This window comes from Metopolophium dirhodum, chromosome 1 (genome assembly GCF_019925205.1).
Source record: "Metopolophium dirhodum isolate CAU chromosome 1, ASM1992520v1, whole genome shotgun sequence".
Taxonomy (NCBI): domain Eukaryota; kingdom Metazoa; phylum Arthropoda; class Insecta; order Hemiptera; family Aphididae; genus Metopolophium; species Metopolophium dirhodum.
This window is the reverse complement of record NC_083560.1, coordinates 41,097,985-41,117,423: the sequence shown is the minus strand read 5'-3', so window position 1 is coordinate 41,117,423 and position 19,439 is coordinate 41,097,985. Positions and strand designations below refer to the sequence as shown.

At 29.0% G+C, this 19,439-nt stretch overlaps 4 protein-coding genes across 4 annotated transcripts in view; 2 read left to right on the top strand and 2 right to left on the bottom strand.

Moving 5' to 3' along the window:
- The first annotated feature begins 389 nt into the window (after positions 1-389).
- Positions 390-7,764, top strand: LOC132936391 (piggyBac transposable element-derived protein 4-like). Its single transcript, XM_061003113.1, has 2 exons — positions 390-795; positions 3,397-7,764. The coding sequence occupies exon 2, from the start codon at positions 5,015-5,017 to the stop codon at positions 6,965-6,967; it is 1,953 nt and encodes a 650-aa protein (XP_060859096.1). The 5' UTR covers positions 390-795; positions 3,397-5,014; the 3' UTR covers positions 6,968-7,764.
- Positions 857-1,851, top strand: LOC132938556 (uncharacterized). The gene is made up of 2 exons (XM_061005470.1): positions 857-1,312; positions 1,360-1,851. Exons 1-2 carry the CDS (start codon positions 857-859, stop codon positions 1,849-1,851), a joined length of 948 nt encoding a protein of 315 aa, XP_060861453.1.
- Positions 7,765-10,486: 2,722 nt separating the features above from the next.
- Positions 10,487-19,439, bottom strand: part of LOC132938549 (putative nuclease HARBI1) — a gene marked incomplete at its 5' end in the record, with an annotated part of 96,839 nt that continues 87,886 nt past the window's right edge. Inside the window, one exon of the mRNA XM_061005458.1 lies at positions 10,487-11,375. Within this exon, the coding sequence (XP_060861441.1) occupies positions 10,602-11,375 (774 nt within the window). The remainder of the gene's footprint in view (positions 11,376-19,439) is intronic.
- LOC132935891 (uncharacterized) lies at positions 15,453-18,096 on the bottom strand. The gene is made up of 2 exons (XM_061002527.1): positions 15,736-18,096; positions 15,453-15,655 (listed from the first exon to the last, which is right to left on the bottom strand). The coding sequence occupies exons 1-2, from the start codon at positions 15,967-15,969 to the stop codon at positions 15,461-15,463; spliced, it is 429 nt and encodes a 142-aa protein (XP_060858510.1). The 5' UTR covers positions 15,970-18,096; the 3' UTR covers positions 15,453-15,460.

Here is a 19,439-nt window from a genome sequence, read left to right as displayed (position 1 = left end):
TATACCATCCAGTATAAAGTAATAATGTATATAAAATAATAAATGAAATGTAATTACGAAATTTGTAATAGAAGGGAAGTCAAATTCGTCATAATGGATTTCGAATTTTCACGGATGAATAGAACAAGTATGGTTGTAATATCAACCAACATATTTAATTAAATCTGTTATATTAAACTTTTATTTTTAAGATAAAATAATCTATCATATTTGTCAATCTAATATACCTTATCAATTATTAGTTATTATTTATTATGTTTAAAATTTAAAAGTATTTACCTAATTAATGCTTGTACCTATACCTATATTTTTTATTTTATAGCAAACAATTTGAATAGTGCTGATGTTGATTATAATGATGAAGTTGTTGAAGATTGTCCATTATTGTCAATTTCAAATGATATTCCAGTTAAGTCATCATCAATGTCAACCCCACCAAGAGCATTTAACTACTTCTACACCGAATACAACAACAAACTTCGATAAAGTCATTGAATCAAGTAAAAATGCATTAGTTGATTCACTTACTACTGAAAGTAGTTCTACACATAGTAATTATTGTACAAATATTAAAAAAAATGAGTCAATATCTAATAACATTTTGAATTTTGGTGACAAAATTAATCAAAATGAACAAAAAAATATTGATATACTCTTGGCTCGTTCAATTTATGCATCATCATCACCATTAAATTTGGTAGAAAATGTATATTGGAAAGAGTTTTTTAAAAAAATTCGACCTGCTTATTGCCCACCTTCAACTTATATAATTTCTAATAGATTGCTTGATGATGAGTATAAAAGAGTAAAAGAATGTACTGATAATAATATTTTGAGGGCCAAAGTGCTTGGTGTAATGTGTGATGGATGGACAAATTTGCGAAACGAGAGTATTGTAAATTTTGTTGTAACAACTCCAAATCCTGTATTTTTTAAATCAATTTCAACTGGTACTGATCGTCACACAGGAGAGAAAATGGCTGAAGAAATAATAATTGTCATTGAAGAAATTGGACAAACTAAAGTGTTTGGAATTGTTACGGATAATGCCAAAAATATGAAAAAAGCTTGGCATTTGGTTAATGAGAAATATCCTCATATAACGGCTTATGGGTGTGTCGCACATGGGCTAAATTTATTGGTAAATGATATGATGAATTTAAAATTATTTAATGATGTCATAAATGAAGGGAAATCTGTTGTAAATAATATTAGAAGAGGACATATTACAAATGCATTGTTTCTCCAAGAAAGAAAAAATAATAAAAACTCTACTGCTCTTACGTTGCCAGTTGTTACAAGGTGGGCTTCAGTAGTTGTTTTTTTAGATTCATTACTAGTAAATAAACAAATAATCAGGTCAATGATATTAATGAGGCCATTGAAAAAGATTTAAAACCAGAAGTCAAGAAATTAATCAGTAGTGCAAATTTTTGGGATAAAATTTACTATTTTCATCAAGTTGTAAACCCACTTGCTAAATGGATAAAAATAATTGAAAGTGATGTTCCTAAATTAAGTAGTGTACCATTTATATTTAAAGAACTTGAAACATCTTTTAAAAACACTATACAAAAAAGTAAATATTTCAAAACTGAAGAAAAAAACATTATGAAAGCACTAAAAATCAGAAAAGAATTTTGTATTTCAAACATACATAATGCAGCTCATTTACTTGATCCAAAATATTTAGGCAAATGCTTAAATACTGAAGAACATGGTGATGCAGTTGAGTTTATTTATCAACTATCTAAGAAGTTGGACAATTTAGATGTTGATGCTAAACAAGTTATAGCTGATTTATGTCATTTTAAAAATAAAACTGGACCATTTTGTAAAGAATATTTGTGATGATATTATTATTACGACAATATTGTCTTTTATTGATTATAAAGTAGTTTATTTCATTACTTTGTTATACACAAAAGTATATAAATTTATTATGTTTATTATTTATTTTAAAGTATTATGTTTCATTTATTCCTATACACAAAAGTTACTGTGGTGATATTATTATTACGACAATATTGTTTTTTATTGATTATAAAGTAGTTTGTTTCATTACTTTGTTATACACAAAAGTATAACAATTAATTCTGTTTATTATTTATTTTAAAGTATTATGTTTCATTTATTCCTATACACAAAAGTTTCTGTGATGATAATATTATTATATTGTTATAATTATTATGTTTATTTTAAAGTAGGATTTTAATTACTACTTGTTATTTAATTGTTATAAACAGACATTTCTATACCAATGTTTGTTTTTTTTATTGATTCAAATTATAAATAATTTGTTGTTTTGTTTTCTAATAAAATAATAATTTTTTATTTTCCACATTTTTTGACCAAGTGATTTGAGTAAGTCAGTTAGTCATTTCCTAATTTGACAAAGTGATTAAGAAGTCAGTTGGTCATTTTTTCATCTATCTTTTTTTATGTTTTACAATTATTCTGATAGTAATTATGAAATATAAAATTGGCTAAATTAAGGTTTAAATTCCTTACTGTTTTATGGATTTTTTAAGACAAACATTATTAAAATCGAACGAGTTGGTGAATTTCCAGACCATTATGAATATTCAATTGTGGTTTACCAACAAAGTTCAAATTTCACTTAGACACTTTTTGCACGACGGCGACGATATGTTATATACTTATATGTAAGGCAGAGAAGTTATAGGATTTGCATGTTTTATTCTGGGCCTCTATTTTATAGCAAACCAAGATATAAATATAAATCATAGGCCCCCCAGTTGAAATCTAAAATTTTTTTTTGCATATTTTTGCATATTTTAAAGATTTAAAAGAAAGTTGCATATTTCGTTATTTTGTGCATATTTTATGCATATTCTACATAAAAACTTAGAAAATTAAAATCTAGCGGGCCATAGAAAGCAAAAAAATTCTAAACCGTCATTCTATAGTAAGATAAAAAAGGTTCTCGGGCCGGATGCGGGCCGCAAGTTGCCCACCTCTGTACTATAATATAGTAGGTATATACATTGTACACCACCCGATGCCCGTGTAGACTATGTAGTATAGAAGATAACTTATCTTTATTATTATATTTTATTAGTTTCATGTCGAAGTAATTGGCATTTAAGTATCTATATTAAATTTTATATCAACATTATTATGTGTCCAGTGTCCGTCAGTAATATTACGTTAGTATGGTGTTAAGTGTCGATCGATACGAAAGTGCGTGCCGTTTGTTGTGTTTTCCATGCTTACATTTTTCTTTTAACATTTCTGCTAACATTTTGCACAATTTTTTTTGTGCATATTATGTTGCATATTTAATGAATTTGAATGCATATTTTCAATTTTTGATGTGCATATTTGCATGCATATTTTTCCAATTTTACCTCCTATAACTTCTCTGCCCTACAGTTATATGTATACATTAAGATTCATATTGTAGATGCCATATAGGTATATTATACTTAATACTTATACACAAAGGCAATAAATATCTACCTTACTAAGTAAAAATTAACTGTATTTCTTACTACAATTTAAAAAAAAAATATTTTATTTAATTTTTCATTAAAATGAAATATTTCATGAAAGTTTCATGAAATATTTCACAAAAATAAATTTCATGAATTTTTAGAACCCTATTCCTATTGTTTAGTACCTTATCTTGAGAGTTGTCAAACATATGAGGACATTGGTGGAGTATTATGTGTGATATATGTTGTCAACAAGAATGTGATTTAGAAAAATAAGTAAAACAGATACCTAAATATGGTTAATATTATAGTTATTATATTAAGAGTTTTTTGTAGGTCTGTTATTATATTTTCTAAGCTACCTATGTTGAAAGTATATTATTTTCATATGTAAATATAAAGTAATGAAAATTTTATTATAATTTTGTTAACTTATAAGCCTGACTATATTTATATTTTATAAACTTAAAGTCTGATTGAATAGTAATGAGTTCAAAAAGTGTTGATATTTTTTGTTATATTAGGTTTACTAGATGTTATACCTACTTAATTATTAAAGAAAAATTTGAATGAAAAATTTAGTTTTTATATTAAGAGTTTTTTTGGTTTTTTTTTTTTTTTATATAAAGTTATGTACCGTAACATGGGGTAACTTTGTCTCCGGGAGGTAACTTTGACCCACTTTGACCCATTTTTTGTCATGTTTATGATATAATTATTCATTTTAGGCGCTTAGGTTATACCTGCCTACTTAGTTTATATAGTCTCTCATCTGTCTTGTCTATTTTGCTCAACAGTAAACGATGCCGCGTAATCCAAAAAGATCGCTAGGTGCGAACATCACAACTGACGATGTAAATGATTATATGGACCGTCTTGAACAAACCTTAGCTGGTCTTCCGCCCTCACGTATATATAACTATGATGAAACAAACCTCACAGACATAGACGGATATTGGGGGGGACTTGGGGGGCTTAAGCCCCCTCGGAAGGTTCTAGTATCTCTACTTCAATTACAACAAACAATATTGATACAATTGTAGAAAATAATCAAAATATAAAAAAAAAAATATTGTTTTGTAAGAATTTATTTTCAACTGTTCCCCTCTTTGAGGCATAGCGGGACGAATTATAACCCACAAAATAAATACATTTGTGGCATAGCGGGACGAAAAATAACCCACCAATAGTAGTATAGATATTTTATTTCTTTTAATAAACCACGTTTATCCGTTACTATTATTAGATATTTTACATTATTTTTTATCAATAGCTTCAAGAATTAATCGACTATGTTGATTTAAACGTATGGAATGACCAATTTAGTAATCCGATGTCCTTCGTATCGCGAGGAAATGCGGTTACGAACTTCACAACAAAATAATTTTATTTTCGTACCACTTTTGTATTCTTGCTCGTGATATATTATATAAAAACATATTAGAATTCATATAAGCCGATTAGATTCCGTTAAATGACATTATTTTAGCCGTAACGAAATAATATTTCAGTGTTTAAATTTTAACCCGCTGTGCCGTACGGTCCATTTGTTTACAATGAGCGCGCGTATGAACGAAAATAATATTGTCGAGTGTTTGTTCGAAGATTTACCATCCGATAGTGATAGTTTTACGTCTTACGATGATTCTGATGCTGATGAAACTTATTTACCTAATAAAGATGTTGAAGTAGTGGAGGACAACAATTTATCTGATGATTTAATGGATCAAAATGACGATGAACTGGTAGAAATTTTAAATTTAGATGAAGGTAACATTTTACTATTACCTAGTCCTATAAAAACGCGCAATTTGCAAAGGCAATCACATTTAAAAAATAACGATACTAATAGTCATATTCGGCGTCCTTTATTTCCACCAATCAATCAGGAATCAACAGAAACTATTGCAGTAGAAAACAATACAGTTGTAAATGGTCCACCCGAAAATACATTGATAAATAGTAACGAAAATAATAATTTTGAATTTACTACTCCGACGTGGTCAAAAAATAATGTTTTTTCACAAAATCCTTTACCTGAATTTACGTGTTTTGATGGTCCATCTAGTATTATTGATATTGAAGCTGAACACACTCCATATTCAATTTTTCAATTATTATTTTCAAATGATATAGTAGAATTAATAGTGTATCAAACAAATTTGTATGCATACCAATTAAAAATGAAAACTGGAAAAAATTATATTCCTACAGATACAAATGAAATAATGACTTTCCTTGGTATGAATATTTTAATGGGCATAAAACGTAATCCAAGTTATAGAGATTACTGGTCTACAGCTTTGGACTTACATGACGATTATTTAAGTTCTCTTATGACTGTAAATCGTTTTGGTTGGCTACTTTCATCTTTACATTTAAATGACAACTCGGTTATGGCAAAACGGGGCGAAACAGGTTATGATAAATTGTACAAAGTTCAACCTTTTTTAATAAAAATTCGAGAAAATTTTCAAAAATATTACCACCCACACAAAATTATTGCAGTCGATGAATCTATGATAAAATTCAAAGGGCGATCAACTTTAAAGCAATACATGCCGAACAAACCAATTAAAAGAGGGTACAAGGTATGGTCGTTAGCCGATAAACATGGTTATCTTTGGAATTTCGATTTATACACTGGTAAAAGAGGCGACTCTGTCGAAACAAATCTTGGAGGACGAGTAGTCAAAGATTTAACAAATCCATTACAACATAAAAATTATAACGTATACATTGATAATTTTTTTACAAGTGTACCACTTTTGGCATATTTAAAATCAAAAGGTATTTTTTGCTGTGGAACTGTAAAAAGTACTAGAAAATACTTGCCAAAGTTAGAATCAGATAAAAACATGACCATGGGTGACATTGACTGGAACATGAGCGACCAGTATGATATTTCAATTGTCAAATGGAAAGACAAACGAGGAGTTACTTTGCTGTCCAACTTTCATAATCCTACTGATGTCGTTGAAGTCAAAAGAAAATCTAAAGATGGAACCACATCAATGATACCTTGTCCCAGTGTACTTAAGGACTATAATAATAATAAGAACTGCGTTGATAAATTTGATCAATATAAAAAAATGTATCATATAGATAGGAAAAGTCGAAAGTGGTGGCATCGCATATTTTTCTTTTTTTTTGACGCAGCTATTGTGAATTCTCATATTATATATAAAAAAATAACGGGAGAAAAAATAACATTAAAAAATTTTCGTCGTGAAGTATCAAAAAGCCTCGTTTCAAAAACTTTTGTTCAAAAACGCCGACAGAAAAGTTCCAGATCACCATCGCCTCTTCTCATAAAAAGAGCATCTGTATCGCCATCCCTTCGCAAGGATCAATCAGCACATCAGCCAGACCGGACGACCAGAAGAAGATGCGCTCATTGTAGCACTAAAGAAAAGGAAGTTCGAACAGACTGGAAATGCACCATATGTTATGTGCCACTTTGCATTTCAAAGTCCAGAAATTGCTTCAATATTTACCACTCATGTTAAAATGTAAGTTTTTTTTAGTGCTTGGTATTTTAGATTTAATATAATCAATTTTTGAATTTTGATATATTTTTTTTTGATTTATTACAGTGCAAAAGGAATAAATGACGATCCTGCACAGTGGGACGATTTTTAACCCACCTATTTTTTATTAATGAAAAAGTTGATTTTTTTATTTTTTAATTTTTGAACATTAAATGATAAGTAATAAACAGTGTTATGTTGTAAAAAAATTTTGAAAAAAATAAAAATTTAAGTTTGTGTGCAAGACGGGTTTTTTCATTTATTAAAATCTCGTGCCTCAAAGAGTTAATTACCGCCGATAAGACCGTTATATTATCCTATCCATATCTTTATTATCTATGATAATCTATGAGAGAGGACTAGAGATAAGGAGGCCAAACTCTGCTGGCCACCTGAAATGCCGCCCGAAAACCATGAACCATAACCATTGTTCTGGGCATGAACAAAAATATTAAACAACAGAATATTTTTCTCAGCTTTGGTGTGAAATAGAAACCTTTGCTAAAGATCATGACATATCAATACAAACACCGTCTAAAGGTGAGCCTTGATTATACATATATTTATTTATAATTCTTAATTTTAACTAAATATTTACTTAACTAGGATGTAAAAGAAAAAGACAAGAGCCAACAATTTTTAAAAATGTTGATGTCACTGCAACCACAAGTACTGAACATAGCATCAATGAAACTAATGAAACCACTGAAGATTATTTAAAAAAAAATGCTTTCTTTCCTGTATTTGATGCTATCTTGGTAAATCTGGAAAAAAGGTTTTCTCCTGAAAGTCTCCAAATGGCTACAGCTGTTGATCAATTTTGTCAACTTAACTTTGAGGAAAGTGTTTTTTTTGTAGATCATTATAAAGTAAGTATTGATTATCGTTTAGAAAAATGAATTTCTACTTACACTCTAGTTTTCTATTTTTAAAAGTAATCCTGTATTTTATAAATTTTTTAGGATTTGACGTGTGTATCTAAAGATTTACTGAAGTCAGAAATGGCAGTGGCAAAGAATTGCATATTGCAGTCTACTGACGAAGAATATATATCTTTAAATTATGTAAAAAAGGTTTTAACAAAAAGTGTTTTCCCTAATTTATACAAATTATTTCAAGTTGCCATAACAATACCAATAAGTTCCTCAACTTATGAAAGGAGTTTTTCAGCAATGCGTCGAATCAAAACTTGGCTTCGAACTTCCATGTTGCAGGAGCGGTTCAACAACACATCAATATTGTATATTGAAAAAACATAACTAAATATATTAAAACCGATACTGTTCTCACTTACTCATAGTAATATGTATTACAGCCGTCAACTTAGTTGTTATAACTTTGGAATACATCTCGGTGATAACAATACAGCCTTTATGTGTATGTGAAATGAAAGTATTGCTTCTCGTGGAAGTTCGGAAATCGCTTCTTGTCTTTTTGAAGTCATTAATAAAAATAATAATATGATAGATCGTAAAAAACTAATTTTATGGTCTGACAATAAAATTGTGCTGGTCAAAATAAAAATAAAACATTATTAGTTTTTATGCTATTTTTAGTTAATATGGGAATTTTCGACGAGATTATACAAAAATTTTTGGTAAGTGGTCACTCGTTTTTAGCTTGCGATCGTGATTTTGCTATAATCGAAAAAAGACGTCGTGTGTATAAATTTTGCTCCTTCTGATTTGCAAAAGATGGTAAGAACAACAAAGTTAACAAATCCATTTCAAGTGATTCCGATGGACGAAAACCACTTTTTTTCATTTAAAGATATTGCTAATAATTTTCTGAACACTACCAAGTTACCAATTTCTACATGTTCAATGATTAAAGTTTCGTCTTTGATTCCCGAAAAAGTCTATTATAAAAAAACATTTTCTGATGAAGAACATTGGAAAGATTTTGATGTTTTTAAAAGAAATGCTACTACAGAACAACTTAAAAATCAGAAATGAATACCTATTCCGAAACCCACATTGTCGTCAGAGAAGAAAAAAGATCTTCTGGCCATGATTCCTTTTCTACCCGAAGAGCATAGAAACTTTTATAAAAATATTACGTCCTGAACTTCTTTGACTGTTCTTATTATGTTTAACCAAGAATTTTCTTTAAATTTTAATTAGATTTGTTAATTTATTATGTCTATTATTTGTTATATTCTGAAGTGAAGGAAATATGTTTATTTTACGTTCTAAAATGTATCAAGTCGATATAAAGTTTAATCAAGAGTTTTTTTTTAATTTTTATTCAGTTTGTTATTTTATTTATCAATATGTGATACTTAAAAAGATAATGTTTCTTAAATTTTCAATGACCTAATGAAGAAAATATGTTTATTTTACGTTAAAGTCGTAATTTTGTTATATTAATATAATAAAGAATAATTCTCTGTTATTTCCAAAAAAATATTGTTACTTGGAACAATAATCACACCATTTGGCACTTAGAATTTTAATATTATATGATTTGGCACTTGGAACTGTCATTAGCAAATGTTTAATTTTAACTAATATTAAATGATAATTATAATAATTGAACTTATCTAGGCTATAATAGTATATCAATTGAAGATCTAAGAAAATCACGCGATAACCCGGGACCTTCAACTTTAAAACCTACACGAAACAAGAAAAAAGGTCAAGTTCCGTCAACTTCATCAAGTGAGTCAGATTCTATGGATTTTGATTTGGCAAGTGACAGCGATAATCTTGACGACGGCAGTGACAGCGAAGATGTAGATAACTTAAGCCGCGGTCACACGGTGATAGTAAAACGCGATAGTTACTATCGTGAAAGCTGCTATCGAGAGACTGTCATCGTGTGAACTGATCAATAGTTACTATCAAACTATCACGAAAGCGACTCTCATACTATCATGCATGCATTATAGTGGATAGTAGATATCACGATAGTGATAGTTATTATCATCGTGTGAACTACCAATGTTTTACTATCACAATCACACTTTTAAAAAAACGTTATTATAAGTTATCACTTATTTTTATATTTTATTTTTATTTTTAAAATTATATTATATTAAATTATACTTAAAATCAAAATGAATAAAAGTAAATTTAATATTCAGACATTTTTGGAAGAGTACCAAAGGTTCCCTTGCCTTTGGCTTAAAAGTGATCCTGAATACAAATTACGAAATAAACGTGACTCTGCTGAAGAAAAACTACTTGAAAGTTCAGGACTCACCACTCTCAAAGAATTGAGGCAGAAGATCAGAATTATACGGTAAATTTTGATTAATTTTATTGTATTTTAACATAGGATAACATTTATACATAATAATATTTAATTAATACTTAAATAATACCAAAAGTTGTATTTAAGTAACAAAATTAAATTAATGCATTATTATTATGTATTGTTAAAAGTAAATTATAAACTATCTTATTTGTTTATTTTATTAGGTGTACTTATAAGAAGTGGCCAAAATATCAAAATCCATGTCAACCGGATCTGGAACAGCTAACATATATGCTCCAAAATTAAATTGGTTTGCCACAGCTCATAGTTTCTTGAGAAGGAATTTTGATGGTGTTAGGGAATCAGAAACAAATTTAGTAAGTATAGTATATTATAATGAAACAAAATTATATTTTTAGTCGATCATTTGGTTTTGCCAATTCACAGCACCTTCCCCAATAAAATAGTCAGCAAAATAATCTCTTTTTTGTCTTGCCTCTGTTGTAAAATTTCGTTGCATTGGTGCTCCTAAATGTATTAAACCTGAATGGTCGGAATCTTTACGCCATGATCCTGGTATTATATGTCCCATTTCTGTGTCGACTGAGATAGAGTTAGATGACGTTCCATTCTTACGAATCCAGTTATGTAATGCACAAGCTGCTTTCACTAATTTTATGGTTTTTTCTGGTGTTAATGAGATGGGTCGTCTAAACACACGAAAACGACTAGACAAAATTCCGAATGCATTTTCAACTATTCGCCTTGCACGGCAGTGTCTATAATTATATATTTTTTCACGAATACTTAAATGGTTACGTCTTCCATATGGCTTCATTAAGTATGTTTGCAACGGAAAAGCCTCGTTACCCAAAATCACACAATTGTTTGGTACATCTAATTTATTTTCTTCTAACGCTTTTTTAAGAGATGATTTTGCAAATATTCCTGCGTCGCAATTACTTCCATAGCTTCCAATGTCAATACAAGTGAAATTATATTCATGGTCAACCAAGGCTAATAGTACAATACTAAAAGTACCTTTGTAGTTGTAGTAATCAGACCCCGTATTTGATGGACATTTAATAACAATATGTTTCCCGTCAATAGCTCCAATACATAAGGGAAAATTCCAAATATTTTCAAATCCATGAACTATTTTTTGCCATTGTGATTTTTCACGTGGAACCTAAAAAAATATTGCGTACATTTAATTTTTATAAATATTTATTTATTCATATTTTATTTTAGGATAATACATATTCAGAAACTACTATTGCTACTCCATCCCAAGAAAGTGGTACAACAAACGAAAGTGAAGAACCAAACCATGCATCCACAGAAAGTACTGTCATATCTACAAGTACATCTCAAGTTACACCTCAGTTAACTAAACGTACTCAAAAAAATAGTGGAAGAGCTAGTAATAAAATGTGCAAAATTGACAATTCATTAAACTATGCAGTTGAGACATTAAAATCTGTTTGTGCTCAAAAGGCAACCAACAACGAATTTTCAATTTTTGGACAATATATTGCAGCTCAACTTGAAAAGTTGCCAATAAAACAAGGTCTGTTACTTCAAGAAAAAATTCAAGGTTTAATAACCAACGCTAGACTTGAAGCTGAAACAATTTCAAGACCATTAACATCAAGTACAGGTATCTCATCAGATGATTCAGTTGAATATCACTAAGGCAGAGAAGTTATAGGATTTGCATGTTTTATTCTGGGCCTCTATTTTATAGCAAACCAAGATATAAATATAAATCATAGGCCCCCCAGTTGAAATCTAAAATTTTTTTTTGCATATTTTTGCATATTTTAAAGATTTAAAAGAAAGTTGCATATTTCGTTATTTTGTGCATATTTTATGCATATTCTACATAAAAACTTAGAAAATTAAAATCTAGCGGGCCATAGAAAGCAAAAAAATTCTAAACCGTCATTCTATAGTAAGATAATGCGGTATTTTTACCAATAGGTAACTTAATTGTGCTGTTGAAGTAAAATGTTAAATTAATTATAGTACATAATTAAATAGTTATATTTAAAGTTAAACTATATTAAATACAATGACTTCAAGAACTAGAAAATTACTGCAGATGTGTAAAGAAAATAACAAAAATCAAACACTTACACCAAATACAAGTATGAATAATAGTGCTCTTAATAAAAATTGTTACTAAATTATCTTAAATTAAAACAGATATTCAAAATAAGTCTGCACCACACTGTTTTGATTTTGGTTCTGACGATGGTAGTGTTAATTATGATGACTCGGGCTCAAGTGACTATTATGTACCAACATCAATGGCAATTACAGATTCTTCTTGTGATGAAGATGTGAATACGCCAAATAATTTATTCGAAAAAGGTAATTTAAAATTGTATTATAATATGAATAACCTCTTTTAGTCATTAACAATGAATCAATATTAGATATTTAAATCAATCAATATTATTTATAAAATATATCAAACTAATAGTTAGTATACAATTAAATTGATTAATAAAATATTATATTAATAAAGTTTCTTGTTAGTTTAAATACATATTAGATTTATTATAATATAAATTAATATTTACAGATAATTTTTCAAATGATAGTTCAGTAACATCCTTAAATTATGTAGAACTTTCAAACAATCAAACATTAAACTCAAATAATAATGAAGGTATTTTATAAATTATAAGTTTTAATACTAAAACACCATGTCAAATTGTAATATAATTAAATATTATGATAAAATTAAAATATTGTTTAATAATTAGTATATTAATATAGGTATTGTAGAACATGTTGATGAAGTTGAAAGTCTACTAGAGTCTGGAATTAATGAAATAGAATCAACTGTGCAAAAAAGGTCAAAAAAACTTAATAAAAGTAATTGGAAAAGAACAGTATCAAAAAATCTTAGATTGAAAGGTTTAAAATATACCAATAGAAGTGGTAAAGAAATCTCAGAAAAACTTCCAAGACTTGTTGATTGCTCAAAATGCAGGTAAATAAATTGATTGACATTATTAGTATTTTAAATCTAAAGTATTACATTATTAATAAAAATATTTGATTTTTAGGTTTAAATGCAATGATAAATTATCAGAGGAACAACGTTTTATTCTTTGTAAAGAATACTGGAACATGGGAGATGACAAACATCAGAAATTGCTGCTCAGCTCATTGATTATAAATAAACCAGTTAACAGAAGACAAATGTTATCGAATGAAAAACGACAAACGTCTAGAGAATTTTTCCTATGTAATTCTTCTGGAGAAAAGAATAGAGTGTGTTTGAAGTTTTTTTGTGCAACGTTTTCAATAAGTCACAGGGTAGTTGAAATTTGTATGAAAAAAGTTAGTAAAACAGGTGTTTATGTTGGCTATGATGGTAGATCTGAGATAAGTTTAAAAAGGTATAATTCTACTTCAGATGATAAAAAAAACCATGTTAAAACACATATTGACTCATTTCCCAGAGTAGAATCCCATTATTGCCGAAAAGACACTAAAAAGCAATATTTAGCACCTGATTTAAATCTGTCTTTAATGTACCGTTTGTATCGTGGTGAATACTGTAAAAAAAATAATACTGTTCCAGTTTCTGACTTTGTATATCGCAGTGTTTTTCATGATTACGACCCAAGTCTTTCATTTTTTATTCCAAAGAAGGATCAATGTTCAAAATGTAATTCATACCAAATGGCAGCAAATAAAAGTACATTACAAGAAGAGTGGGAAATGCATAAGTTAAGAGAAAATCAAGCAATGAATATGAAATCTGAGGACAAAAAAAAAGCAATTGAAAATGAAGGCCTTCATTTCAGATCAGTAACTTTTGATCTACAAGCAATATTGAGTATTCCTTTTGCAAGTGATAGTCAAATTTATTACAAACGTAAATTAAATGTGTACAACTTTACCATTATAGATGCACGCAAAAATGATGGATTTTGTTTTGTATGGGATGAAACTAATGGTAAAAAAGGTAGTAACGAAATTGGAAGTTGTTTACTAAAATACATATTTGATTTACCAGACTCAGTAACTCATTTAACAGGATTTAGTGATACTTGTGGAGGGCAAAATCGTAATCAATTCGTATGTACCGCATTGCTTTTTGCAGTAAACAAGAAAACAAATTTGGACATCATAGACCTAAAATTTATGGAATCAGGGCACTCGTATTTAGAATGTGACTCAATGCATGCCACTATAGAGAGAAAAAGTAAACACAAAAATATTTATACAACTCGTGAATGGGCACTTTTAATCTCAACTGCAAGACTAAACCCAAGGCCATATCAGGTAAATGTTATGAGCTATAATGATTTTTATGACTTAAAAGATTTGGTTGGAAGAACTGTTAAAAATGTATCAACCACTATTACAAGCCAAAAGGTCAATTGGATAAAAATTAAATGGATCAGAGTGGAGAAATCTAAACCTCAAATTATTCAATTCAAATATAATCTTGACGATTCACCATTTTTGGAAATAGATATAACTCTAGATAAAAAAACAAGACTTCAACATAAAGACACATTAGATTGGTCGACTATAGTCCCAAAACAGCTTTATGAGAAAAAACTATTAATAAGTGCAGAAAAAAAGAAAGATTTGATGTCATTACTTGACAAAAAAGTTATACCAGAAGAGTATACACACTTATTTGAAGAAATTCCTACAGTGAAAAAAAATATTTCAAATAGGGTATCTGATGATGATTATGATGATGAGTAAAAGTGTGATTGAAAATTACATTAATTTAAAAGTGCAATTATTACTGACATACAATTTTATTTTAATTAATTTTAATATTTAGTTAAGTATTAGGTAAATACTTAACTTAAATTTAAACTAAGGGAAGACATTTTTAATATTTAGTTAAGTATTAGGTAAATACTTAAGTTAAATTTAAACTAAGGGAAGACATTTTTTTTATTTAGTATCTAGTAACAATACATTGTTATAAATTAATAACTTATAACTTAAAGACTTAAGTTCCTTACTTTCAAAAGACTTGACTATGTTAATATTACCATGAATTGTAATTGTTTAATAAGTTATTATGTAGTAACAAATGTGATAAATACTTTAATTACCCTGCCATTTGTGGTAAGTGATGGCTTAATTAATTGAAATCAATTATTCTAAGTTGGTTATTATAATTAATGATTTTATTTTGTTATATTATTATTCTCAGGAAGTTAACGATTTTAAATATAATGTATTTGACAAGAAATTGTTAAAATTATTTCTCTTTACATCCTTCTAAATCTTTGAATGCCATTCTTGAAAAATGCATAAATTTTTACATAACACATGTGTGCGCTTAACCATCGATATATACTGCAGTGTTTTGAAAGAATCCCCAGTTGCTAAGTAACGTAACGTAACTTCTAGCTTCAACTTAGGAGGCAATGCACACCTCATCATCGTATCTTGCTTTTGAATTCTGAGTCTAACCTATTTAGGTCAAATAATACAATTATTATTTACATCATGATATATGGAGTGTATTTAATTGATCCAGTTGGTGAATGTACCTTTTCAAGTAGTGTGTTGAACATTTCTTCATTAATTCTTAAAAAATTGAAGTAGCTTTTTGGATCTTCTACAGCTAACTCTTTTAGAAGTGTATTAGATGCACCAAATTGATTTCTACGTTTAATCCATTTTTTAACCCAAATCCTTTTTTCACGTGCCCCGTATTTTCTTTTAATAACAAGTAATTCTTCGATTATTTGTATTATAGCAATCTCAATTTGTTCAGATGACATTTTAAACTTATAAAAAAAAATACAAAAGCTTCTACGAATATATATTTTTTGCAATCAACAAACAATAAAATTAGTTTTATTGTAATACCATATTATTATGTTAGATGATAGTGAAAAAATCACAGTATAAGTTATTTATTATACTAGACGTGTGAACACTATTGAGATAGTGATAGTAGCTATCGTGATAGTATCGATAGTGACTATGGCGTTTTACTATCACCGTGTGACCGCGTCTTTAGTTAAACCCGACGACGGCAGTGACAGTGAAGATGTAAATAACCTAGTTGAACCCGACGACAACCTCGAAGAACCGGAACAAAATTATAAGGTTGGTGATTTGGTTCTGGTCAAATTTCAAGAAAATCAGTTTTCCGGTCGTATCACAAAAATGTCCAATAAAGGCGCAACTGTGGACTGCATGGAGAAGCTTTCAAAACAGTGGAGGTGGCCCGCAAAGAAAGACTGCATTGACTATGAGTGGCGCGACGTCATAGCAAAAATAAATCCAGCGATTTTGTGCAAACGAAATTTTTTTCTTGTACCAGAATTAAATGAATTTGTGTAATATGTTATATTTTTTAACTTCTATAATTAAAACATACATTTAGTATTTTTTTTTATTATTATTTAATAAACATGTATTTAAGGCGTAATAAAAAAATTAATTTCCTTAAACTGGCTATTTTATTCGTTATTTTCGCTTGTTTTACCCCCCAAAATTGGTTTAATTGCTTTCTAGAAACTTGCTGATTAATTTGACATAGGCTAACTTTGGCCCAAAGAAGCAGGAAGGGCAGAAATATAAAGATATTGGAGGTGAGTTAAAGTTACCCCATTGCCGGGTAACATTGGCCCAAATTTTTGAATAGATTTTTTAAAGTTAAAATACGAAAAAAATTAAAATTAGATTTCACAGAAGGCATGTCTAAGCATACACAATTATGTACGAATTTTTTTTTTTTTTTAAGTGCAACCTACCTAATATTAGCCCTAAAGTTTAAAAATGCTGAAAAATGGTACAAAGTTACCCCATGTTACGGTACCTATATAATATATATATTAATATTAGGTGTGTTTAGTAGGTCTGTTATTTTAATTTCTAAGCTACCTATGTTAAAAGTTTATTTTTTTTTTATATAAATATAAAGTAATGAAAGTTTTATTATAATTTTGTTAACTTATAAGCCTGACTATATTTATATTTTATGAACTTAAAGTCTGATTGAATAATTATGAATTCAAAAAAAGTGTTGATATTTTATGTTATATTATACCAGATGTTATACTTAATTAATAAAGAAAAATTTAAATTATTGTGTACTCACGAAATTACGTAACCGCTATCACGAAATAAAATGTCATATCACAAAATTACCTAACTTTTCTCAATGACTTTTGAGCTTTTATAAAAACTTATCAAAGGACTTAAAATCCCAAAACTGCAAATTCTAGTAACATTACTCTATGTTCATCAAACAATTAAAGTAATTATGTAAAATTACTGAAATTGACTTTGCAATTACACATCTAGTTAATTCATCACGAATATACCTTGCTTTACCCTACGTCCCCGACTCCGGCGGAATCGCCGACGGCTCCGAAACCCCTTTCGCGCGGACGTAGCTCGACGACTCGACGACAACAATATAATATATCAATCGATCAATTTGGGCGCAAATTTTTCAGAATCCGTCAATAATGGGTCTAGAAAATGGATAATGGCAAAATCGACGTTGAGCAGTTTCGAGTGTTTCGATCCATCGCCGGAAACAATACTTCGCCTTCTGTCTCCCAATTGGAAACCACTTTTGTGCAGAATGAAAACTTTATTATAATGACAGTCGTATGCAGAAGATTTGTTTTATATGCAGAAAAGAATACAAACGAATCGACAATCATATAAAAACGATACATAAGTTAAAAGTTTACATGCATCTATTTCACAATGCACAATGGAATAATAAATATCTAAAACTGTGTGCAATGTCTGGATCAATAGCACAACGTTATAGAACATTACGGTATAAAAATGGGTAAATAGAGATAACTGTCTACTGATAAGACTAACATCAATATCCAATTTGTCAAATTGGTCTCGGTGGTTGCACTTTTATATTAATTATTTTAACTTTATTTTCGATAATAATAAAACATACATCACAAAACGTTTTCAAAATGTATAAGCATATATTGTGCGACAATACATCTAATAACACCAAAGGCAATCGTCTAGGAGTTATTTATCATGGGTGAGTATCAATTAGTTCTAAAAATTTACACACTCAAACTGTTGTGAAGAAAATGCACATCTCAATCTAGAAACGATTCATGAGATAGCACATTCGCTGGACGAAGTACAAAACGAAATTGATAGCGTGATTCAAAAACAATCAGGACTGGAAGTAATAAACGACAAGCACTCGGGAGTAATAGATCGGTTTTTCATATTGGAAATTCAAATACAACTGTAGGTCTATGCGTAGAAATCGACCAACTGCCTTTGATAAATATCTTATACGGAGGCGCTCCGAAACTGTGGTTATTTCTATCGCATAGTTCCGCACAAAAATTATCCATAGTAATGCAAACACTAACAGAGTGTTATTTACATAAAACTTGCTCTTTTTTCTTCCATCCAAATTTTTTCTTGAATCATTCTATCCCGGTACAATTCGTTTTAAAAACTCCGCAAACGGCTATATATATACAACCCAATATTATATTTGATGGTTGCCCTTTAATATTAATTGTTTTAACTTTATTTTCGATAATAATAAAACATACATCACAATACGCTTTAAAAATGTATAAGCATATATTGTGCGATAATATGTCTAATAACACCAATGTCAATCGTCTAGGACTAATTTATCATGGGTGAGTATCAATTAGTTCTAAAAATTTACTCACTCAAACTGCATCTCAATCTAGAAACGATTCATGAGATAGCACATTCGCTGGACGAAGTACAAAACGAAATTGATAGCGTGATTCAAAAACAATCAGGACTGGAAGTAATAAACGACAAGCACTCGGGAGTAATAGATAGGTTTTTCATATTGGAAATTCAAATACAACTGTAGGTCTATGCGTAGAAATCGACCAACTGCCTTTGATAAATATCTTATACGGAGGCGCTCCGAAACTGTGGTCATTTCTATCGCATAGTTCCGCACAAAAATTATCGATAGTAATGCAAACACTAACAGAGTGTTATTTACATAAAACTTGCTCTTTTTTCTTCCATCCAAATTTTTTCTTGAATCATTCTATCCCGGTACAATTTGTTTTAAAAACTCCGCAAACGGCTATATATATACAACCCAATATTTTATTTGATGGTTGCCCTTTTATATTAATTGTTTTAACTTTATTTTCGATAATAATAAAACATACATCACAATACGTTTTAAAAATGTATAAGCATATATTGTGCGATAATATGTCTAATAACACCAAAGTCAATC

Bases quoted from the DNA above. Each gene is read 5' to 3' on its own strand.
- LOC132938556 (XM_061005470.1), top strand. From the start codon at position 857: ATGTGTGATGGATGGACAAATTTGCGAAACGAGAGTATTGTAAATTTT. The intron at 1,313-1,359 runs GTAGTTGTTTTT...ACAAATAATCAG, and splicing joins TTGTTACAAGGTGGGCTTCA to GTCAATGATATTAATGAGGC.
- LOC132936391 (XM_061003113.1), top strand. From the start codon at position 5,015: ATGAGCGCGCGTATGAACGAAAATAATATTGTCGAGTGTTTGTTCGAA.
- LOC132935891 (XM_061002527.1), bottom strand. From the start codon at position 15,969: ATGTCATCTGAACAAATTGAGATTGCTATAATACAAATAATCGAAGAA. The intron at 15,656-15,735 runs GTACATTCACCA...TGACCTAAATAG, and splicing joins TCAACACACTACTTGAAAAG to GTTAGACTCAGAATTCAAAA.